The 20,601-nt window shown below is 37.6% G+C and overlaps 1 protein-coding gene across 1 annotated transcript; it reads left to right on the top strand.

Annotated features, from left to right (window-relative positions):
• The first annotated feature begins 1,560 nt into the window (after positions 1-1,560).
• LOC135469271 (centrosomal protein kizuna-like) lies at positions 1,561-19,259 on the top strand. The gene is given in 18 exon segments (XM_064747885.1): positions 1,561-1,625; positions 4,095-4,137; positions 4,139-4,158; positions 4,592-4,649; positions 4,651-4,755; positions 5,428-5,502; positions 6,469-6,740; positions 6,742-6,917; positions 7,219-7,459; positions 8,430-8,573; positions 9,468-9,632; positions 10,210-10,360; positions 11,374-11,512; positions 12,276-12,374; positions 13,311-13,449; positions 14,009-14,161; positions 14,685-14,734; positions 15,720-19,259. Coding segments are annotated over 18 exon segments (2,208 nt in total). The 3' UTR covers positions 15,833-19,259.
• Positions 19,260-20,601: the final 1,342 nt, after the last annotated feature.

Raw genomic sequence — 20,601 nt, 5'->3', positions numbered from 1 at the left:
AGTTTCTGGATCGTCCAAAATTCCACAATTGTCCACGTCGTCAGTACTGGCCACAGCGTGTGTGGAGGTTTTTGGGTATATTCCACCGTCCCACATCTTCTCGCCACCGCCAAAAAGGGAAGATGATTCACTGAATGACCTACTGTTTGATGTTCCGAACTGTGGAGCACCAGCCTTTTGGATGGTATGATACAATCTTCTGTTTGTTTAGACTGCGTACACATAGCCTGTGCTGGAATTAGTGACAATGATGGCTGATTAATAACCGGTTAAGACATGCGAGTTCATCTCAAGTTGTTTTTCTGTCACGAGACACTATCCATTCAAATATATCCACTCAAATATACCCTGGCCTGACAATGTTTTTCTTTTAATTGCACGTTGATGCATGACTGTAGAAGTAAATGAAACTTTAATATTTACAATCACTTTGAACGCTTAATATCCATTAGTTTATCTATGGGGTAATATGAAACACTGGGTTGCCCCAAGGGTTGTCTTATAGGTTGGAGCAAAATAGATCATTTCCTGAGTTTTTTCCTTTCCGCTTTCTATTGAAAACCGAACTCGGGAGACCTCATGATAAAACCTGGGTTGGGTTATAGCAAAGACTTTAAAAATGGCACTTGATGCTGCCTCAGCTCAGCACTGAGAGGTTAGAGGAAGGAAATATTACCAGTTGATCCGGTGTTAGTATAATGTGACTGGGTGTGATGTCATGTCTAGTGTCTTCGGCATGATACTTCAGTGGCGGCAGCACTTTGGACTTCAGTGGCGGCATGCATGGACTCGCCCTGCCATAAGAAGACACAATCTATCTACACGCACCTCCTCGTCGTCATATGACTGAAAATTTGTTAGGTACGACGTTAAATCCCAAGGCTTCATGCATTCATTCTATTGAAAATATTTAAGTCAAATACACTTTCTTGAGGTTTATTGTAAAGACATTATATGTAACATCTTCAAAATATTCACTTGGAGTTACACTGCTTAAATTAATGTAAAATTTAGACGTTTGAAACGAAGTGTCCCTTATTGGCCCATCTTCCCCTAGCATATATATAGGCCTAATAGACACAGAAGGCCACCATCTACAGCCTATACAGGCCAATAGGAAAAAAGTCATAGTCCTATAGCTTTATGAATTTTTGTAGAAAAAACCTGATACACATAAAATGAAAATCAAAAATTTTAACACAAAATACGGCACTGTGTTGGCCTGTTTCGTGTATAAGCCTATATATTGTTTATATACGCTACCGTAACTTCTGTTTACTAAGAATACAAATACGCGGGTCACATTTTAACATCATGCAAACACCATTGCCTTTAAAATTTTTCCAGACGCGTGCAAATGCAATTTTGTTTTTTTATTTTTTTTTTTATTTCCGCTTATGGTCCAACACTGAATACCCTTTGCGAAAGGAGAAGTCACTAGCAGACCCTGCCAGTCCAGTAACATGCGTGCCTGGACACGTGTTGGTGTCATCAGAGCCATGAACAGAAGAACTCTTTTGTATTTGAGGGAGGAAAGGGCTGGCAACATTAAGCATCAACATGGCGTCGTCAAATGTCGGGTTCTATCAACGACAGAAAGAATTACAAGCGTCACTGCACGAAAAGTAAGCTCCTCATGAGTCTGAAATCGTATAACCTCGAACGTATGGTTAACATAGAAATTAACTCATTGAACGTCTTAACAGTGGTAGGTTTGATTTAACATGAACATAAAATTTGTGAATCATGACATATCGAGCACTTTGCATTAGGAGTAGCAGAGTTTACATTGCAACTTGCTATCTTCACGTCCAGGGCATAGGGTAAATATTTGCAATTACCAAAATTATGTTGGCTTACCTAAGTAAATGTCAGGCCTCAAAATGGCCGCTATAACCCAACCGAAAGTCATACATGACACTTAAATGTCATAACTGGTGATGGGGTTGTGGGATGTGCTGGCCTAATGAATCACACCTAGTAACTTGTAGTTGATTAGTAACTTGTAGTTGAATAGTAAACTAACGCTGTAATGGTAGTGAGCTTGAGGCTTTACTCTGGCCTATGTTCACTCCCTGGTGACCGAGTCTTGACATCGGCACAGCACTGGAGTCATATTAACTCGTGCGATTTTTTGATGCACCCTCCGGAACATTGGGACGTCACACTGTGTCCCTCTGGTCAGATAGACGAATTTGGCTGCACCCGTATTTTGCATGTGATTCACTGGTTTTTCTGCTTAAGAATTATAGGCTCCATATGCACTGTAACCGTTTGCAAAATATTGTGTGGAGAGGTCTTTTATGAAGATAAAAACACTTAAAAGTATGACAAAGCAACATTGCAGGACAGTGCAGCATTACAGGACACGCAGAAATGGGGCTCAGCCTACTGTGATTAGTTTAAATCTTCAAGTTAATAAGGCTTTGTGCCACATACAAGCCCCGAAAGGTTTAACTCATGTACTGACAGTGGGTTCCTGTTACGAGTTGACATAGCTTAATTCCTCAACCATTTTGCATATTAAGGAGCAACTTAAGTCTGTCTGAAATTCAGACATATAGTGGAAACAGAATGATTGATCATAAGTTTAATTTACGATATGCTTATCATCCTGGCACAGATGGAATAAACTTGTAAGAGTGCATGGTTTTGCATGATATATATGTATATAATTACTGTAAATCTTCAATCTATTTGACCCATAAAGCAGTTCGCTTTAATGGAGTTAATATGTACAGTTATTATGAAAGTGACTCTAAAATGATTTGGTTTTGTCACTAAAGATGCAAGCTTCCTAAAACTGTGCAAATAATTTCTATACACCTCATAGTTTTCTCAGAATGCTTTGAAATGTTGGTCGCACAAGGTGGTTGAAAAGGTTGAAGAATTAGGGTATTATAAGATATGTGCAATCCTTTGACATTAAGGCTATTTTTGTCATGCAGATGCCTTTTTTTTCTAGATGGTAATCAGTGTGGTGATATAAAATATTTTTGCAAGTATCACCAAATACTTTTGGCAGAATTAGAAGTGCAAGCTTACAAATATTTTTTATTAGCTTTCTCCCCATCTGTAAGGATGGGAACTTAAGAATAACAGAAATGTTTGTTTTTGTTGTATATTTGTGTAACCACAGTTTATTTTTAATACTCACTGAAAAAACAAATTTGCTATTTGCATATTTACAAATTTGCCGTTTACAGATGTTAGAATTTCATAAATTTGTATTTCCCTGTTACCAATATGTGGCTCATTTTTGTATAACCAACCCCTTCAATTTTTACCAACAGGACATGTGTTTATGTGTTGTAGCAGATACATTACATTTTAAACATGTACAGAGTAGTCTCTGTATGCCCTGATTGTACACAAAAAACTATTTTCCTGCAATTTGATAATCTCTGGATGTTGGTGTTCATATGACACACTCTTTTGTGTAATCAACTTCTCTGATGACACTCTTGCCCACATTATCATTTTTTGCCACCTGTTATCCTAATTGGTTGTTCATGCCAAAGTGGTCAGAATGTTGGTCATTATATATAACTGTTTTTTAAGAACTGGAAATAAAAAAGGATGGCTTCAAATTGAGCCTACATGTAGGTCATCAAGTGACGAATTTGAATGATGCTAATATTCATAATTTCAGATAAATGATTGCTTCATATAATTTATCTACTATCAGGCTATTTTACAAATGTGTAAACTGGAATCTATAAATTTCACATCTTTACAGCATATTGGATTGAGGTCATCATTCTGAAGAGCTGAAATTATCAAATATTTTCAGTCTTTCAGTCTGAAGCGAAATTTCAGTCTGAAGTCTTACTCGAATCAGTTTTTAAGTGGGTTGACATTTATGGCTCATACGACAGTAGTCTAAAATGTATTCACATTGAATGACCTAAAGTGAACTTTTTATATTGAGGATCTGAATTTATGGTGTAACCCTGGCCCCCAATTGTTGTACAAAAATGTGTGAAAAACAGCCTGAAATCTGTGCCAGTTTTTATTGTAATGTCACTTATTGAGTAGAATATTCATTTTACACATCTCTTGGTCACATACAATGTTCTTGGTTCTTAATCCAGAGAACAAGAACGCATTCGACTTGAACAGCAGCTGTTTTTCCTATTTAAAAACAGATAAGAGATTGTAAGTATTAAATTTAAAAATGATTGAAAGAATAAGCTTACAGTTTAAGATTCTAACAGTCTTTTACAGAATCTGTGATGGATGATAAATTTAAATATTTATGAAGTGACTGTTTCTCTATACTTTTGTTTAGAAATGTTATCTTACCTACATGTACATGAATATATATGTGTAAGTTTTAGAAAGCAATGCTTATGCTCCGTGTACATTGCTGCAAGCTGGTTGTTACTGACTCCCACAATCTTTCTTTTTTTGTTTTTTTTAGTTGTTCAGAAACTTTAAAGTCTCACTGTACATGTATTTCTAGGTCTTTGTTTATGCCTTTTTTTTCTCTGTTTCATTACCGCAGCCATGGATGTTCATTATTTTTCTATAAATGATTTGAAATTACCTCAAACATTGAAAATAAGGTAGATTTACTTTCGCCATTCAGATCAAAATTGAAAGCAGCCAAGCTTCAGAGCTATTGGAAACGAATATGTTCAGATGAGGAAAAAAAGCCGACAACGAAATGAGAAAATTTTGCAAGATTTTGATAGAATTGAGGGTCATTTGTCCAGTGTGACACTGAGGACAGAGAAGTTGAAAATGTTAAAGGTAAGTTTAGGCTCTACATTCTGAACATTTGTGTTGTATAAAGTTTTTGCCAAGTTAACAGATTTCCCCTTCAGCAGTGTTGTATGGTCAGATCAAGCTGTTGTGTTACAGTGGTGTTACAGTGACTTTATCGCTGGAAGTATTTGAGATACTTAGTTACTTGGTAGGAGTGGTGTCCCCCGGGAGATGTCAGATGTGTTGAGTTGAGAGAGGAATATAAAATCTACCATGTGACTACTGGTCATTTAATAACTATGGCGCTAACAGTAAAATGCACTGGTTTATATCCATGATTGTTGTTTGTTGGCCATTTGTTGAAAGTTTTACTTTGTTTTGCAGAAGACCCAACTTGAGGTCATTACCATGTGTATAATCAAGTGAAGTACAGAACAAATCAAACTCTTGCTGGTCTTGTTAAAGATGCACTGTGTTGACATGACATGATGCTTCTTAAATCAGTAGGCAGTGGTATACATGTACATGTCACAAGATTGAAACTAAATACTTAATAGTGTAACAAATGAAGAACAGCCGATCTTTGTCAGGAACACAGTCAGATGTTGAAAGGTATCTCAGCCAGTATGTTTTCAGTGAGTGAAGGCTAAATGACCTCAGGTCACTGCTTGTTAGAACATATTTCAGCTTTGCTTTTTCTCTTATGTGAATTGACAGAAGCAGTATGAATCTCAGCTGAAAGATAAATACCCCAACTGGAAATCCTTGATAGATCTGGATGGGGCAGAGAAGGTTTGTATTCCTCAGAATTATATGTCCGTTTTCACCAACCAAAAGAAACTTGGTGACCTTATGATTTATGGTGTCCTTGCCATGCCACTTCAGTGAAGGAGCACTGAGTACATGTACCAAAAATTAGACATGCCATGCTCCAAAAATTCAGTTCAAAAGCAATGTATTTTGCTGGCTAAGCAGTCTTTTTACTGTCTCCTGACATCCTTTGACCAGCGAGGTTTGTATGGTTGAATCCAACCTTAAACCTGACGGGTAATTGAAATACATGTATTCAGAGTAAGACTGAGACACGGATGGAGGTTAGAGTGAAGACACCTGGGGCCCATTTTACAGACGGTGGTACGTGTAATGTGCATCAAGTGTAACTTTTACGACATGTACCCTAGAAACGTCAGTGTGATACTGTAATTCTTCATTTCGTATGTTTATTCAAACATATTCTGAAGGCATTTGGTCTGTGTTGACTGATATAATTATACTTTTTGTGAAGCCCTGAAACTGAACCATCCAACCAAGTTTTGTTTCCAAAATCAAATTAAAAATGTGCATAGATTGCACTGAAAGTTGCTCTTTCACATAAGATAAGGTTTGAGGAATTGGTATAGTGACGTTTGACCTAGCTAACATCCTCTTTGTAAAATGGTCCCTAATGGTACATGAGCCTCTGGCCAATGCTGATGTCCTCTGTGGCTGTATGTGTATGGGAAGGTCTAGCAGCAGCCTGTGGATAATTTTGGGTTTCCCCCATGCCCTGGATGGCTTCCTCCAACGATACTAATGGCCACGGTCTTAAGCGAACTATTCTTGAGTGTGCTGTAAAAAACAATGAAATAAATAGATAAATTAGGCCCCTGAAGCAAAGGATCTTACACTGGATGACAGTGATATATGGAGTGGAGAAAAAAAAAAGAATGGCCATGAAATTCTGCAGTTGCACTTTTGCTTTGGATTTCTACTTATCAGGATCAAAAAGAAGAATTCGAAAGACTACATGTACAGCATGAGCAACAGCCTCATCAGCAACACCCACAACCTCAGCACAAGGGCAGCTTAGGAAAACATCATCATGCTGAATTCCACAGCAACATCAAAGCTGTCCGTGATTTGCCATATACCCATAAAACTGATCACAACAAAATGAAAATGGGCAGAACTGCAGAGCTTGACATGGCTGCATCAGGAAGTGGAGACAAAGGGGAGATAACTCTGGAGGAGTTGTCTAGCTCTGGCATGGGGGAGTAAGAGAGAATTTTCTCACGAGGATATTTCCAGTCAGACAATCGAGGAAGATGAGGATGAGTATAAGGAAGAGGAAAAGGAGGAGCCAGGAGGATCAAAGTACAGTTACTCCCGCCCTGCTCCTCATCTCTTACCATTACACCAGCAGAGACATCATGAACCTCAAATTATAGGTAATAAACTGGCCATCAGTTTTACTCAGGGCTCTCCTTGGACCTTGAGCTCCTTGAAAATACTTGGAGTCTTTGGAAAAGAGATTATGTGGGAATAAGTTGTTGAAAGTCAGTCATTCAGTGTTATATTAGGAATGAATTGATAAAATAGCTATCAATATGTATGTTTGTACTTGAACTGATTGACTCTTGAAAGAGCTGGAAAACATAGGATATGAGATCCTTGAAAGTCAGTTTTTAAATATAGGTGCCCATCTGAGTCACACAAGATGGTTAAAATTATTTGATTGATAATTCAAAGATCACAAGCCTTCCATGGAGACGGTGGCTGAGGAAGAGGATGAGGAAGTGAGCGATTACGCTGATATTAACGTTCCTGACGAGACACTTCCCATCAGGCAGTTCAACACAGATCAGCTGCGGGGCCTTGAGAACCTGTCCCTGGACGCAGCAGCACCCCTTGTGAACCCCAGCCAGCCTGAGCAACCAGAACCAGCCACACCCAGATCTCTGCTCCGATCAGACAGTTCCTCTATCAAAAGGTATGCCCGAAAGTCAGAATGTGTGTCCCCAAACCCATCCCATCTTGTCAGGTACAAGTCAGAACGTGTGTCCCCAAACCCATCCCATCTTGTCAGGTACAAGCCAGAACGTGTGTCCCCAAACCCATCCCATCTTGTCAGGTACAAGCCAGAACATGTGTCCCCAAACCCGTCTCATCTTGTCAGGTACAAGCCAGAACGTGTGTCCCCAAACCCATCTCATCTTGTCAGGTACAAGCCAGAACGTGTGTCCCCAAACCCATCTCATCTTGTCAGGTACAAGCCAGAACGTATGCCCCCCAAACCCATCCCATCTTGTCAGGTAAAAGCGAAGTGGTGCCTGACAAACTTGACATTTTACTAATTTAGGGAATTTTCAAAACACTAGTTGGATTGGCTGGGTTTTGAAATTTGTCACTTTTAAAAATGTTATTTAAAGTTCCACGCCCCCCATGGGAAAAGCAATGTATATGTATATATGTAGGGAACTCTCACTTTGTTTATTCTTCTGTCTATTTGTTACACTCATAATTTCACCCGGTTTTGTCTGATTTTGATAAAATTTTGTGAAAAGGTTCATGTCGTGTAACCTCAGATCTTGTAAATAAACCAGCATCATCCATCCATAAGTTTTGCATGTTACTGATTTCTTTGATGCTGATCATGACGTCATGGATCAAGTTAACCAGGATGCTCCATGCATAATCTCTTTAAGTTTATGAAATAGATAATTTATAAAGTTAATACGCACTGATAACTATCACAAAAAAGTAGTGGGTTTTCCCCTGGGCTCCAACCACAATGCTAGCTGCCGTCATATAGGTGAAATTTTCTTCATTACAGTATAAAATGCCAGTCAAATATAGAATTAAATATTGAGAGGTATGATACAGAGAATATACAGAATTAGTGAGTATCAGCCAGAATATTGGAGAGTTGTTATGCAAGTTTGTTTTTCCCTTTTGTTCAGTAACTCTCCCCTACCAGACCTGACACTTGAAGGATTACTGTTCCTGCTGAAGTTTTTACAAGAGGAGATACCCATGGCGCCAAATGTGGACAGCTACTACAGATGTCAGCACCCTCCCCTCGCTGTGCGCAAGGAAATCATCAGGTACTGTATCACATTGAGCTTGTTAGGGGGTGTTTACTATTACCCGGAAAAGACAGGTATGAAAAAATGAGGTAATATAGAGGGGTAATTAACAGGTATAACAATACTCCCAAAATGAAATTTTCTTAACAAAAATTGCGGGGCATAATTTTCTTCATTTGGCATACAAACGTAATCTTTGTTTTAGAGTTCCTTTTCATGTATCCTTTAAGAATTCTTTGGCTTGGTATGCGTCAAATTAGTTCTGCAGTTTAACTCACATAAAATTTTGAGACTTTTCTAATTTTGGTTTAAAAGTATTAAAAAGTATCAAAATAGCAGCATTTAAATGAGGCAAATGTTAACAGAAGATAATAAATTCTTGTATTTAGCACTAACAGAATTAAGGAAAGGTCAATTTTGTGACACAAGGTATTTTCACGTTCAGTTGCTGCAAAGCAAAAGTTTATGTAGTCTGAACAGTCAAGTTAGGAAACATTATTATTTCATCGTCTAATTTGAACCCACTTGTAGTTTGTGAGCAGGATAGAACCTGTTCAACAAAGAGGTCTGAGGATAAGTTAATTAGAACTGTAATAACCACATGTGTTATGGAGGCATGTTATTAGTTACTTAAATAGCCCACAATCTCCTGGTGGAACAAGGGTGATTTCCACAAAGCCGTTTCTGACTAGTCAAAATTTAAAAAATTTAAAATTCACGATGCTTGCTTTTTGGTACTGCACACATTTGTCTTAAGATAACATTGATGATGTGGACAATATTTTAAGTTTCAAAGCCAAAAAATAAACTATAAGATCGTATTTCAGTTTTTCACTTAAATGGTGTGGAATCTGCCCAAGATCTGAACTAACGGTAATGACTAGCCCTGTGTGCACATGTTGATTATTACAGACAGGCAAACTCTGGTGAGAAGCTGGAGGACTGTGAAGGGAATGCCCTGAGTATGGTGATATTAGAACAGCTCACCCTGGTGGTGAGAGAGTTCACAGGAGGCTGTCTGCTGTCTGACCGCACCCTCCTGAACACAGGCTCCTGTACAAACCAGACACAACTCAGGTAACCAAACACCTGCAGAGTCAGCTGGAAATGACAGTTTTTAGTAATTTAAAGTATTTTAAATTGTCTTTAATAACTGTTAATGAGGTAATGAACTGATTCTGTGGTATAAGCAGAGCAGTTTCAGTGATAAGATAAGGGATAGCTTCCCTCAGTGCTACCTCTGTAAAGACAGAAATATGTGAGGCTCTCTGCATTATTGATGGATTTGAGCAAGGTTCACTACGACATTGCTGATGGTTTTATTTTTGCTTAAATTGCTTGCATTGTCTCTCACAGAGGTATGATTCTCTTATTATATGGCATGTTATGCCTGCAGCATACGTATAGAAAAATATCCAAGGAACTGAGATGTCTGTTATGCTTCTTACAGGTGTTTTGTTTTATTTTGATATTACACATGTATATGTATACCATAGCACTTGGATCAGACCTTCAAAAAGCTTGTCGAATACGACTTCAAAATCTAAATGTCATTCTATGAAAAAAAAAAAAAGAATGTGTTTTTTGTGTGGATTTATAACAGATTTATAAGTTGCAAACTTTGTTGATTTGAAACTGTTCCTTGATTTGCCAGGTCTCAGCTTCACAAGGAGAGTCAGGGATTATGGGATAAGCTCTTTGAACACTTCTGTACACTGCAGAAGCACAAGGTGATGGGGCCTCAGGAGATAGCGGCTGTGTTTGTACCAGGTCTGGTGGCTGATAAGTCAGAAAATCAAGACAAGGTACAGTCATTGCACACAGTTAGATCTTCTAAGAGCATGTTAGGTTATAAATGTAGTGTTATCCAAGGCGTCAAGTTACACATGGGTTTCTTAGATATTGAAAAGTAATTGGGTTCTAGAATATATTTATTGAGACCAAATTAGTAGATTGTTACTAATTATTGGTCGGAATCTATTTTTTTAAATGTTGGAGGAGGGTATAAGAACAGAAATAAAACTTGAAGACTATCTAGTTTGTGGGAATTTGTGGACCATTTTATCAGTTATTTCTGTTGCCGACATACTTACATGATTGGAAATCTTTGAAAAACTGGAAAATCATAAAACATCGCACAAGATAAAAAGGCGGAATTTCAGTGTTATTTTTATTCTATTGTTGGAAGTTAACTTGTCCATAAAACACAAAATAAAGTTGATGTTATTTAAATATACTTGTTGGTGCCCATGCTGGCCAGAATGATGAAGAGTACAGTACTTGAAGCAACTAACTGTTGACCAGAGTGGTTGTATGATGTTATTTCAGTGACTGATGAAACTTAATGTGATAATATTCCTCATATACTTCGTGATGTGAAGTTGTGGCTACTTGGCCCTGCCTACTTTTCCATCACCAAATGAGCCTGGGCCGGTTTCTTGAAGCTCACTTAGCTAAGTTTGCCCTTAGCTACCATGACAACGTATGTTGTAGAGATAAGTGCACTTAGCTAAGGGCTATTTAACACTAAGTAAAATGACTGCTGTCATTAATTATTGATCAATCAAATCATTTCACAACTACAGCTAAATATTGATTAATTACTTTCCCAAAGACATTCCTCCCATATTGTGTTTTCTCATAACAGAAAATTTGACTGCCAGTACAGATGATGGGAACAAATCATCAGCCTCACATAAATTTTCAATCCTTTGCTTACCATTAATAACTGGATTTTATTGTGAAATGAATTTGTTCCAGTGAAATTGACATTCATTGTCATTGTTTCATGATTTTTCATGATGATATGTATTTGCAGGCATTTAGTTTGATTGTGCGCTTGCTGGAGAACATACCAGAGGAAGACACGCCTGATGATTTATCCTCCGTGACCTTTTCGTCTCGTGGAAACATCCTCCTTCCCGCAAGTCCCAAGAAAACAGGACCGTCTGAGGATGGTAACATAGTCTTGCTGTTTTTCTCACTTTCTCAGATTCCCAGTGTTATTTGTAACCTATGGGGACAAGTACACCTAATTGAGGCAGCAAGGCATAGGCTGGTGACCAGCTTGATAAGTTTTTCCCCATGTTTTTGATGACAGGCACTTTAGAGTTTATAAACCATACATTTTTATACGGCTATTGTTTTATTCATGTTGGCAAAATGTTTGTAAAAACTTTGATTGGCTTAGTAGACCATCTCATTCCATTGAGTACACTGTGAATTTCTGTGAGATCTAAATGTGAAATTAGGCTGTGTTCAACTGATAGTGAGTTTCTTGTCTTTCACCCTGTTAAGCTGGGAGGAATGCTTTTCTGCATCATCACATAGATAATTTGCAGAGAGACATGAGCGCATCTACACAGAAAATCCACAAAACCTGAGAAGTAACACCTGATGTAACAGCCATTGTGTTATTATTGTGTGTTTTCTTTTCATTCGTCTAATGAATTTAGTGTCTAATACTGCTATGACAACACCCGTATGGATTAACTGACTCATGAATGAATGTGTATTCTGATTACTATACAATCAGATATGAATAAGAATGTTCTATGGATGTGAGTCTCTATAAGACACTTGGCTGACATTGGAGAGTTTTCCTCCACCCACAAAGCTAACCGCCATCATGTTAATGAACAATTCTTAAGCATACTGTCAAACACCAACATTAAATCATTCAGACAATTATTTGACCCTGCTTTACGTTCTGATTTCCAGTGCCACCTCTCAGCTTTGGCAGCATGATTGACAAACAGACTGATGAAGAATCAGACTTCTTTGACCAGAGTTTACCAAAAGACTCACTTCCTTTAAATGGTAAATGTTGTCAGCATGACGTGGGTCATTTACCTGTAACAATTGATTTTTTACTAAGATTTACTTCCGTACTGCTTGATAGAGTCACACCTAAGACTTTAAAAGAGGAAGTTGTAACTTCCTCGCTTGGCGTTCAGCATGAAGGGGATAGTGCAATGACTGGTTGACCCGTATCAGTATAATGGCTCGGGTTGGGGTGGCTTACTTGCCTTCTGTAAGTCGTCTCAGTGAAGCAGCACTAAATAAAAGAGCGGTGGAAATCCGTCCTGCAACAAGGAGGCACATTACACGTACATGCACCCTAAGGATTCCTTCGTCGTCATATGACTGAAAAATTGTTGAGTACGACGTTAAACCCCAAGCACTCACTCACTCGCTCGCTCGCTCGCTCGCTCGCTTGCTCGCCCGCCCGCCCGCCCGCCCACCCACTCACTCACTCACTTCTGTACTGTAGAAAAAGCTCATACGTTTAACTGGAACTAAACAGAATATCTGTATCAGTATTCTCTGTGGGTCCTTCTCAGACTGTACCTTTTTCTTTTGAAATCGGTGATATTGGGCGATTCACAGTTCTGCTTGATTTTGAGAGTTCTATTGACCTTAAAAGGGATTTTGAGGTTTGTTTAGGAGGCATGATGATATCCTCTTGGACAGTGTAAGTTCCAGCTTCAGAAGTAATGTTTTATGACTGTTATTTGTCTCTGCATATGCACTTAGTGGGCAAAATATTGGGTCAGTTGCAGTTACCCATATCTTCTGATGTCCTTTCCTTCTTAGCATAATATTTTATGATTATACATGTAAAATCTTCCTCACAGCTATCACCTACATCTATGTAAACAATTTAAATCTCTTTTTCAAAGGAACAATGTGGTTGTGAGTAGTACTATACTGATTATAGCAGAAGGTGAATGTGGGCTGATTTTGTTTGAGCAGAAACAGAGGCCTACAGAAACATGCTGTCTGGGACATTCTCAAGGGGTGGTGCCACGGAGCCACAGAGAGAGGAGGATGACACTGATGACGACGTAGAGAAACAATTTGCCTCAGTTCTCTCTCCTCGCACGCCCAGAAGGTGAACTATCCGTGCCTCGGGAGACATCACTGTTAAATATGAAATCTGATTTGTGATTACTTTGGTAAACCCTGTCTTATTTTAGTTATATGACAGCCTTCAGGATAATAGGTGGAGGTAACTGAACCTTTGTCAGATACCTGACAGACCTATTGACAAAGTCTAAGCCAGAGCTGGATTTGAACACATGCCCTCGTTGGTCCAGGGCCTGATGATCGCAGCGAGACAGTGACAATCTTATGAATGGTCCGATATTCAGTACATCTTCTTTTGTATACAATCTGGTTTACTATTTCATCCCACTGATAAATGTGATTGTATTCTGATTTGTTGGCCTTTCATCATCCCATGGAGCAGAGTTTCTTGGGGTTTATGAGTGGCTATGTTGATTTCCTACGGGATTTATGTGGTTTCCCCAACTCTTCGGCTTGGAATTAGACGTCAACGCTCCCATACACTAAGTATCCAAATAAATATAATGTATGGTGATAAGCCTTGTGTCAAGTAGAAGACTCCAGGAAAATAAAATTCACAAACATTTATGTTGCCATGTTTTCAGCAAAGCAGGGAGCCGGCCTAACCGTAGCCCTCGCCCTGCCGCCTTGGCGTCTGCGCCTCCCCCTGACCCTGTGCTGGATGATGTCATGTCTGAGATCAGCTCCACGTCTCCCCCAATGTCCCCAGTCTATACACCCACTGTTGACCAGACCAGGTAATAGGGCAGCTGATAAATGTTTGTACTCTATGTGTGTAATTTCCTTATTCTTCAGCTACAGTGGCGTGCTCAACTGAACTCTGATTAAGTATCTCTAGAAGTTGTTTTATTGGGCGGTCAAATTTTTTACATTCTGTCTTTTAACATGGTGCCTGGGTGTTCACCGGAGCGAAAAGGTAAATCACAGAGATGGAGGACGAGAGAGTCGAGTTTGTGCTCATTTGCTGTTAGATTATTATAATGAAGAAAATGAAACAATATCTAGTTTGACCCATACATTTCAGTGGTCGACTTGTTTGGGGATATCTTATCTATTGGGAATTTATGTAAACTATAGGCAGCATGGAATGTCATTTGTCAGGTGGGAAAGGGTACAGTAATGTGATAAAAGAGAAAGAATCTGAGGAAGGAATGAGGTGTAAATATCCTTTCTGTCTCTGATTTCCCCTCCTATGCACATTTTGTGTTTTTTGAACATACATTTACTTGTGTTTATGCATATTATTTTCTTAATCCACAGTGGCACAAATGCAAGCTTTAAACCTCTGGGTGGTATGTCCAGAAATTCAGGTAACCGCCAAAACTATATTATACATACAGATAAATATTGCAGAACATATTTTTCTAAGAGCAGTTTTAAAGGTGGGGAAAGCCAAGATTTGTGAGTGTAAGGTGTTAGCATGATCTCACTAGGGCTTGCTCCGAAAGTAGCATGCTTATAAGATGACACCTTTGTCTATCCACCACCTGATTGGTTGATGTCATTTAGAAAGTATGAGTAAGTATGACTGTTATTATTATTGTGGATTTTACACTTTCTTGGCATTGCACGGTTTCTAGTCCACAAAACAAGGTTTCGTGTTACAACTCTTTTGTAGCTGAAAAACTTCCTGCTGTATCATGTGACTTGTCAAAATTGTTAGACATGTTTTGGTGATTTCAATTTACTTAGTGCTTGGACAGAATTGCTCTGACTACACAAATGAACCTTCAAGAACTTTTGAAGTTCACAAGCATTCATCTCCTCACTTTTCTCCAGTGTTCATCTACCTTAATGTCCTTATTGTCACCATTTTATCAAATGCTTCTGTTATAGTAAATGTAATCAAAAAGTGTTGTGTTGTACTTTTGACGGGTCACAAGGTACAATAGAACTAATGTAAATATAGTGATAAATGAGTTTTAACTTGAAAATTGATTATTGGGTCTGGGTATCCAACTCTAGACATCATCATGAACCTACATTTAAATTGCCATTATTACATGTCGACCATCTAAAAGCATGCACCTACAGGACCACAGTGTGGTTCACCAGGGTCATAGGTATGTTTCATGGAAACCTGTGTCATTGGTATCTGGTTGAAATGTCATACCACTAACATGGCTATTTCATGTGAGATCCCCAAGTATGTATTACATGTAGGTTACAAATCTAAGAAATACATTATATACACACATTTTGGAAGAATAGCAAATTCGTTCAAAGCATCTAATAATGTAAAATGTAACCGAATTTGTTTGATATTAATAAATATTATTTTCATGTTGTTCACAGCTCTGAAGATTGGCTCAGACCTGGATTCTGACACTGATCTAGAATTCCCGATGTCAGGCGGCAAATCCAAAAGCAAGGCCAGTTTGGATGATGACTTTGATTTCTATGGATGAATGAATACACAGCTCCATGTACCACGTGCCGAGTTGTTAACAAAGAAAGTTATGCAAATGTGCCTCCTGCTGAATCAAACCATAGAAAAAAGAAAGAAAAGATAAGATAAATGTACATTAGTGTATAGGTCTGGGTAACAGCATAATAATAATAATCTCAAACTGCATTCCTGACTGAAACAATAGCATGTATATATGTGCATAATATAAATCAGGCCATGCTGTGTGCATGATAATTAATTAATCTACCTGCTACATGTATATCCAGGTAGTGTAAAGGCCTGACTGTTGAGCCTTTCTGTGGCTTATTGTGAGTGTGGACCCTCTCAGTTTAGAGGAGTTCACTTTCGTTTAAAAACTATCAGGAAAAGTTCCTCTTCGGAAGAACTGTGTGTATTATAATATTTTGTTGACACAGATGTGAGTTTTTGTTAAAAAAAACTACTCTACATTTAAAATTTGTTTACAGTACAAGGATTCGATTGTTGTTGTGCAAAAATATATATAAATTTACTCATGGTTGTCTTCTTGATTAAGATTTCAGTACAGATAATGAGAAACTCCTGCAAAATTTGGTATGGATCCAGGATTACAAGAGAATCCCACTCCAGTGTAATTTATTACATCTTTTATTCCTGAGTCTCTCTTGCTTGCCACAATCAGTATTGAAAATCTGAAACCTTCTATCCACACCTCCTCTTGTACTGGTGTACAGTCCAGTGTACTGTATCTCTGCTTCGCTCAATGTTTACTACAACAAACGTATTAAGATGGTAACATTTGTTTGATCACTGACCAGGTTGAACAGAATTCTTCTTCTGATTCCGATCTCTCAGTGTCTGTATGCTGGTTACTTTTTGTATAACATTCCAATATTGATCTCGAGTATTAATACTGGATAAAAATTTTACGTAACAAAGATGGAAATCTATGGGGTCTCACAGAAAGTTTTCCTGTTTGATGAAACTGGCCACAAAGTAGATCAGTGGTGATTTCCCTATGTGATATATAATTTAGAATGGACATTTTTTGGCTTGTAGCATTGTGGTATTACAATCAGGTTATAAGATCCATATAATGATGGTGCGTGCTTAACTCGTCTTTTTTTCTTGTGATCTCTTTACCTGTGAATCTTTTCTGTGGGTCAACTCTGACTAAATCTGTCAGATGCCATTCTCCCTGTTCATTAGAGACCCATGACAAGGAGTTAAAATACTTGAATGCAGTAGTGTCTGGTTGGGTTATGGCTTTCGATCAGATTCATGTGTTTAGTGAAGCATAACAGTTAACCAAAGCTGATGTCCTGCACCCATAAACCTAACTGCTAAGAGAAATAATCAGAAGGCCAAAGATATCATTGTTTCTAAAGAGAAAATGGTGTATATTTTTTTTTAAAGTAGATTACCTTTACAGAAATTATTTTAGATAGTGCCAAACAAAATTTAGAATGTAGTGGAATGAAAAATTGATGTACTTGGTATGCATATTAGGTAGATGTATAAATTGAAGCCATGCCTTTTGTCAAACCAAGGAAGTTGGAGGCAAGTTAGATATCTGAATACTTTCTTCCAAAGCTTCTATTAAAAAATAAATGGCAACTTACATGTAGTTAACTATTTGTTTTTTCTTTTTTCATATATTCAAATGCAGTTATGATCAAAATTTGAGAATTTTTATATTGATTGTATATCCTTCATAAATGAAGTGATGGGAATTTCCAATCTCATGTTTTTTTTTTGTATTTTGTCGGGTTTTTTTTGTAATGTTTACAATATTTTATATTTCATAAGAATAAATTTTTTGCATAATCAATGCGAGCTTAAATATTGTCTGAATACTTGTATATATCAGCCTATTCCTGTACATACCATCTGACAAAAAAGCAAAATGCTATGTCATAGTTCTCAAATAAATGATCACACACACACACACGAACAATGCTTCATAGAATTGTGTTATAAAGGTATACTATGTTAGAGTTTCCCATAAAATGTAATCGAGCAGGAGTGAACAAGGCCATGTCGTAATGCTCAAATAAATGATCACACACACACATGAACAATGCTTCATAGAATTGTGTTATAAAGGTATACTATGTTAGAGTTTCCCATAAAATGTAATCGAGCAGTAGTGAACAAGAAGGCCATGTCATAATGCTCAAATAAATGATCACACACACACATGAACAATGCTTCATAGAATTGTGTTATAAAGGTATACTATGTTAGAGTTTCCCATAAAATGTAATCGAGCAGTAGTGAACAAGAAGGCCATGTCATAATGCTCAAATAAATGATCACACACACACATGAACAATGCTTCATAGAATTGTGTTATAAAGGTATACTATGTTAGTTTCCCATAAAATGTAATCGAGCAGGAGTGAACAAGAAGGCCATGTCATAATGCTCAAATAAATGATCACACACACACATGAACAATGCTTCATAGAATTGTGTTATAAAGGTATACTATGTTAGAGTTTCCCATAAAATGTAATCGAGCAGTAGTGAACAAGAAGGCCATGTCATAATGCTCAAATAAATGATCACACATACACATGAACAATGCTTCATAGAATCATGTTATAAAGGTATACTATGTTAGAGTTTCCCATAAAATGTAATCCAGCAGGAGTGAACAAAAGGATATGCATGTTGGACTCAGATTATGTTAGGCAAGAAAGGTCCTCATAGAGACAAATAAGAACTTCCAAGACTATTTGCTACATCTTAGCAAATCTACTTCCTTTCTTGTCTTTTTTTTTTGTCAGTTTGTGTATAGACTATGTAGTCTCGACTTGTCACATTATTTGTCATGTACATGTAGATATTTATACGTGATATGCAACAGAACAAAGAACTAATGCACCAGCATGTCCAGCAGTGTGTTGGATCTAGTCGTCGTTACGGGGTTGTTGTTCCCAAAAGCTCATCAAGAACAATAAGCTGTATGTAGACTTCCATGGGTATGTAGACTTCCATGGCAATCTTAAAAGAGCCACATGATTTTGTAATTAGGGGTAACGAATTGTGGGAAGACCCGTCACTTAGCACTGGATTTATGTGATTGACAGTTGCACCTTATGGTGGTTTATTTTTTTGCTAATGTAATACCGTCAATGCATTCCAAAATTAAAATTCAGAGGTTACTATGTAGACATATACATAGGAAAAGCTGATTTATTTTACAATATCACTTCACAACAGGTGAATACATTCATGTCAAACTGAAAAATCCAGAGTAAAGTGACGGGCCTTCCTGCAATATGTTGTCCCTACTGACATAATCTGGCGAAAATCAAATGCCATTTGTAGATTAGACTTGTTTATGCTTCAATTTAATTAATATTGCTCAATGTAGATCGTATATATGTCTATAGCCAGATACTTTTGTAAAGCTAAAATAAAAACAAAAAAACACATTATTATTACAGTTGTAGTTGTTTTTATTTTATTGAGCCATTTGAACAGCTGACCAAGACAGGATGTAATTACAGGTGTCTCCATAATGATGGGAGATGGGAAACTTATTTAGGACACTAATCATGTAAAATGGGTATATATGTCACGACACAGTTTTCCTGACCATATCTGAATAACAATATTTAGCCCTTTAGTGAAGAGTCCAACAGCTAACATGTACACACTGGTATTGTGTATTGCTACCTTTTATTATTATTTATGAGCACATGATAAGTACAAGCATTTAGCACGACAAGAAGGACGGATTTAATGATAGATATCACTAAAAATCTGATTCTTTTTATGGACGGATTTGAACGTAATATATACAACACTACTGAGCACTAAATGACATACTAGTACATGACTGAAGGGAACTATGTGCTTTTCTTATGGCGATATCAATACTTCCTGATGGCACAGAAAATCTACTTACAAATATTGTGACTATTTCAAATACACTACATCAGACGTGCAAAATTGCTGTATGATTTGCAATTTAATGAATCGTTTCAAGAAACCAATTAACCAAACAATATAACTGGCCTCTTTTTCTTCAGTTAAGGCATCACAGGATTTGTGTCTTCGGAATGCAATATTACATTGGTGTCGCGTCTGCGAAAAGTAATGCACACACCAGTGGTCAGGTACTTGAACGAAGAGTAAGACGACCTCAATATACAGTTCTATGATACACACTTTGATATACAGTCCTATGAGCCCCATCATTCAAATTATTCCAGTTCCAGGTAAAATACAGCAATGTTCTCCTAGATCAAATGAAGACATGATTTTGTTCAAAGCTGGCAATTACATTCGGGTCTAACAATACTTTGTCCACAACATCATCATTGCATCAGCTTTACAACATGCACATACAGTCCAAATTTTCATAGGAAGGAACCGCACACTATACATGACATAGGCCTGAACTGTTTCAGGTCAAAAGGGCTGCTTTATTTCACAAGATAATACCTCCCAAGAGTAAGGCCAACCCTGTCACTAAACTTTGAATTTATCACAGGGATCCCCCTCCTTCATGCTATTAAAAAGCTGACTAAATTCTGATGCAATCCAGTAATAGATAATGTTAAAGGTAGATACACAGCATTTGTTTTTTTCAGCAAGATCATAATCTCTTTAATATCACCAGCATCGAAAACTCTTTATCTTAATGCTAACAGATCTTCTCTCCAAAATCCTGGGTCTTCAGTATGTCCTGGGCCTGTTTGAGCACATCAGCACAAGAAACAGGCATAACACTGAAGACGTTGCGTCATAATTATTAGGAAGTCGCATAAATTC

The sequence above is a fragment of the Liolophura sinensis genome, chromosome 6, assembly GCF_032854445.1.
Source record: "Liolophura sinensis isolate JHLJ2023 chromosome 6, CUHK_Ljap_v2, whole genome shotgun sequence".
Classification (NCBI taxonomy): domain Eukaryota; kingdom Metazoa; phylum Mollusca; class Polyplacophora; order Chitonida; family Chitonidae; genus Liolophura; species Liolophura sinensis.
The sequence above is the reverse complement of the archived record's forward strand: the minus strand, read 5'-3'. Positions and strand labels throughout refer to the sequence as shown.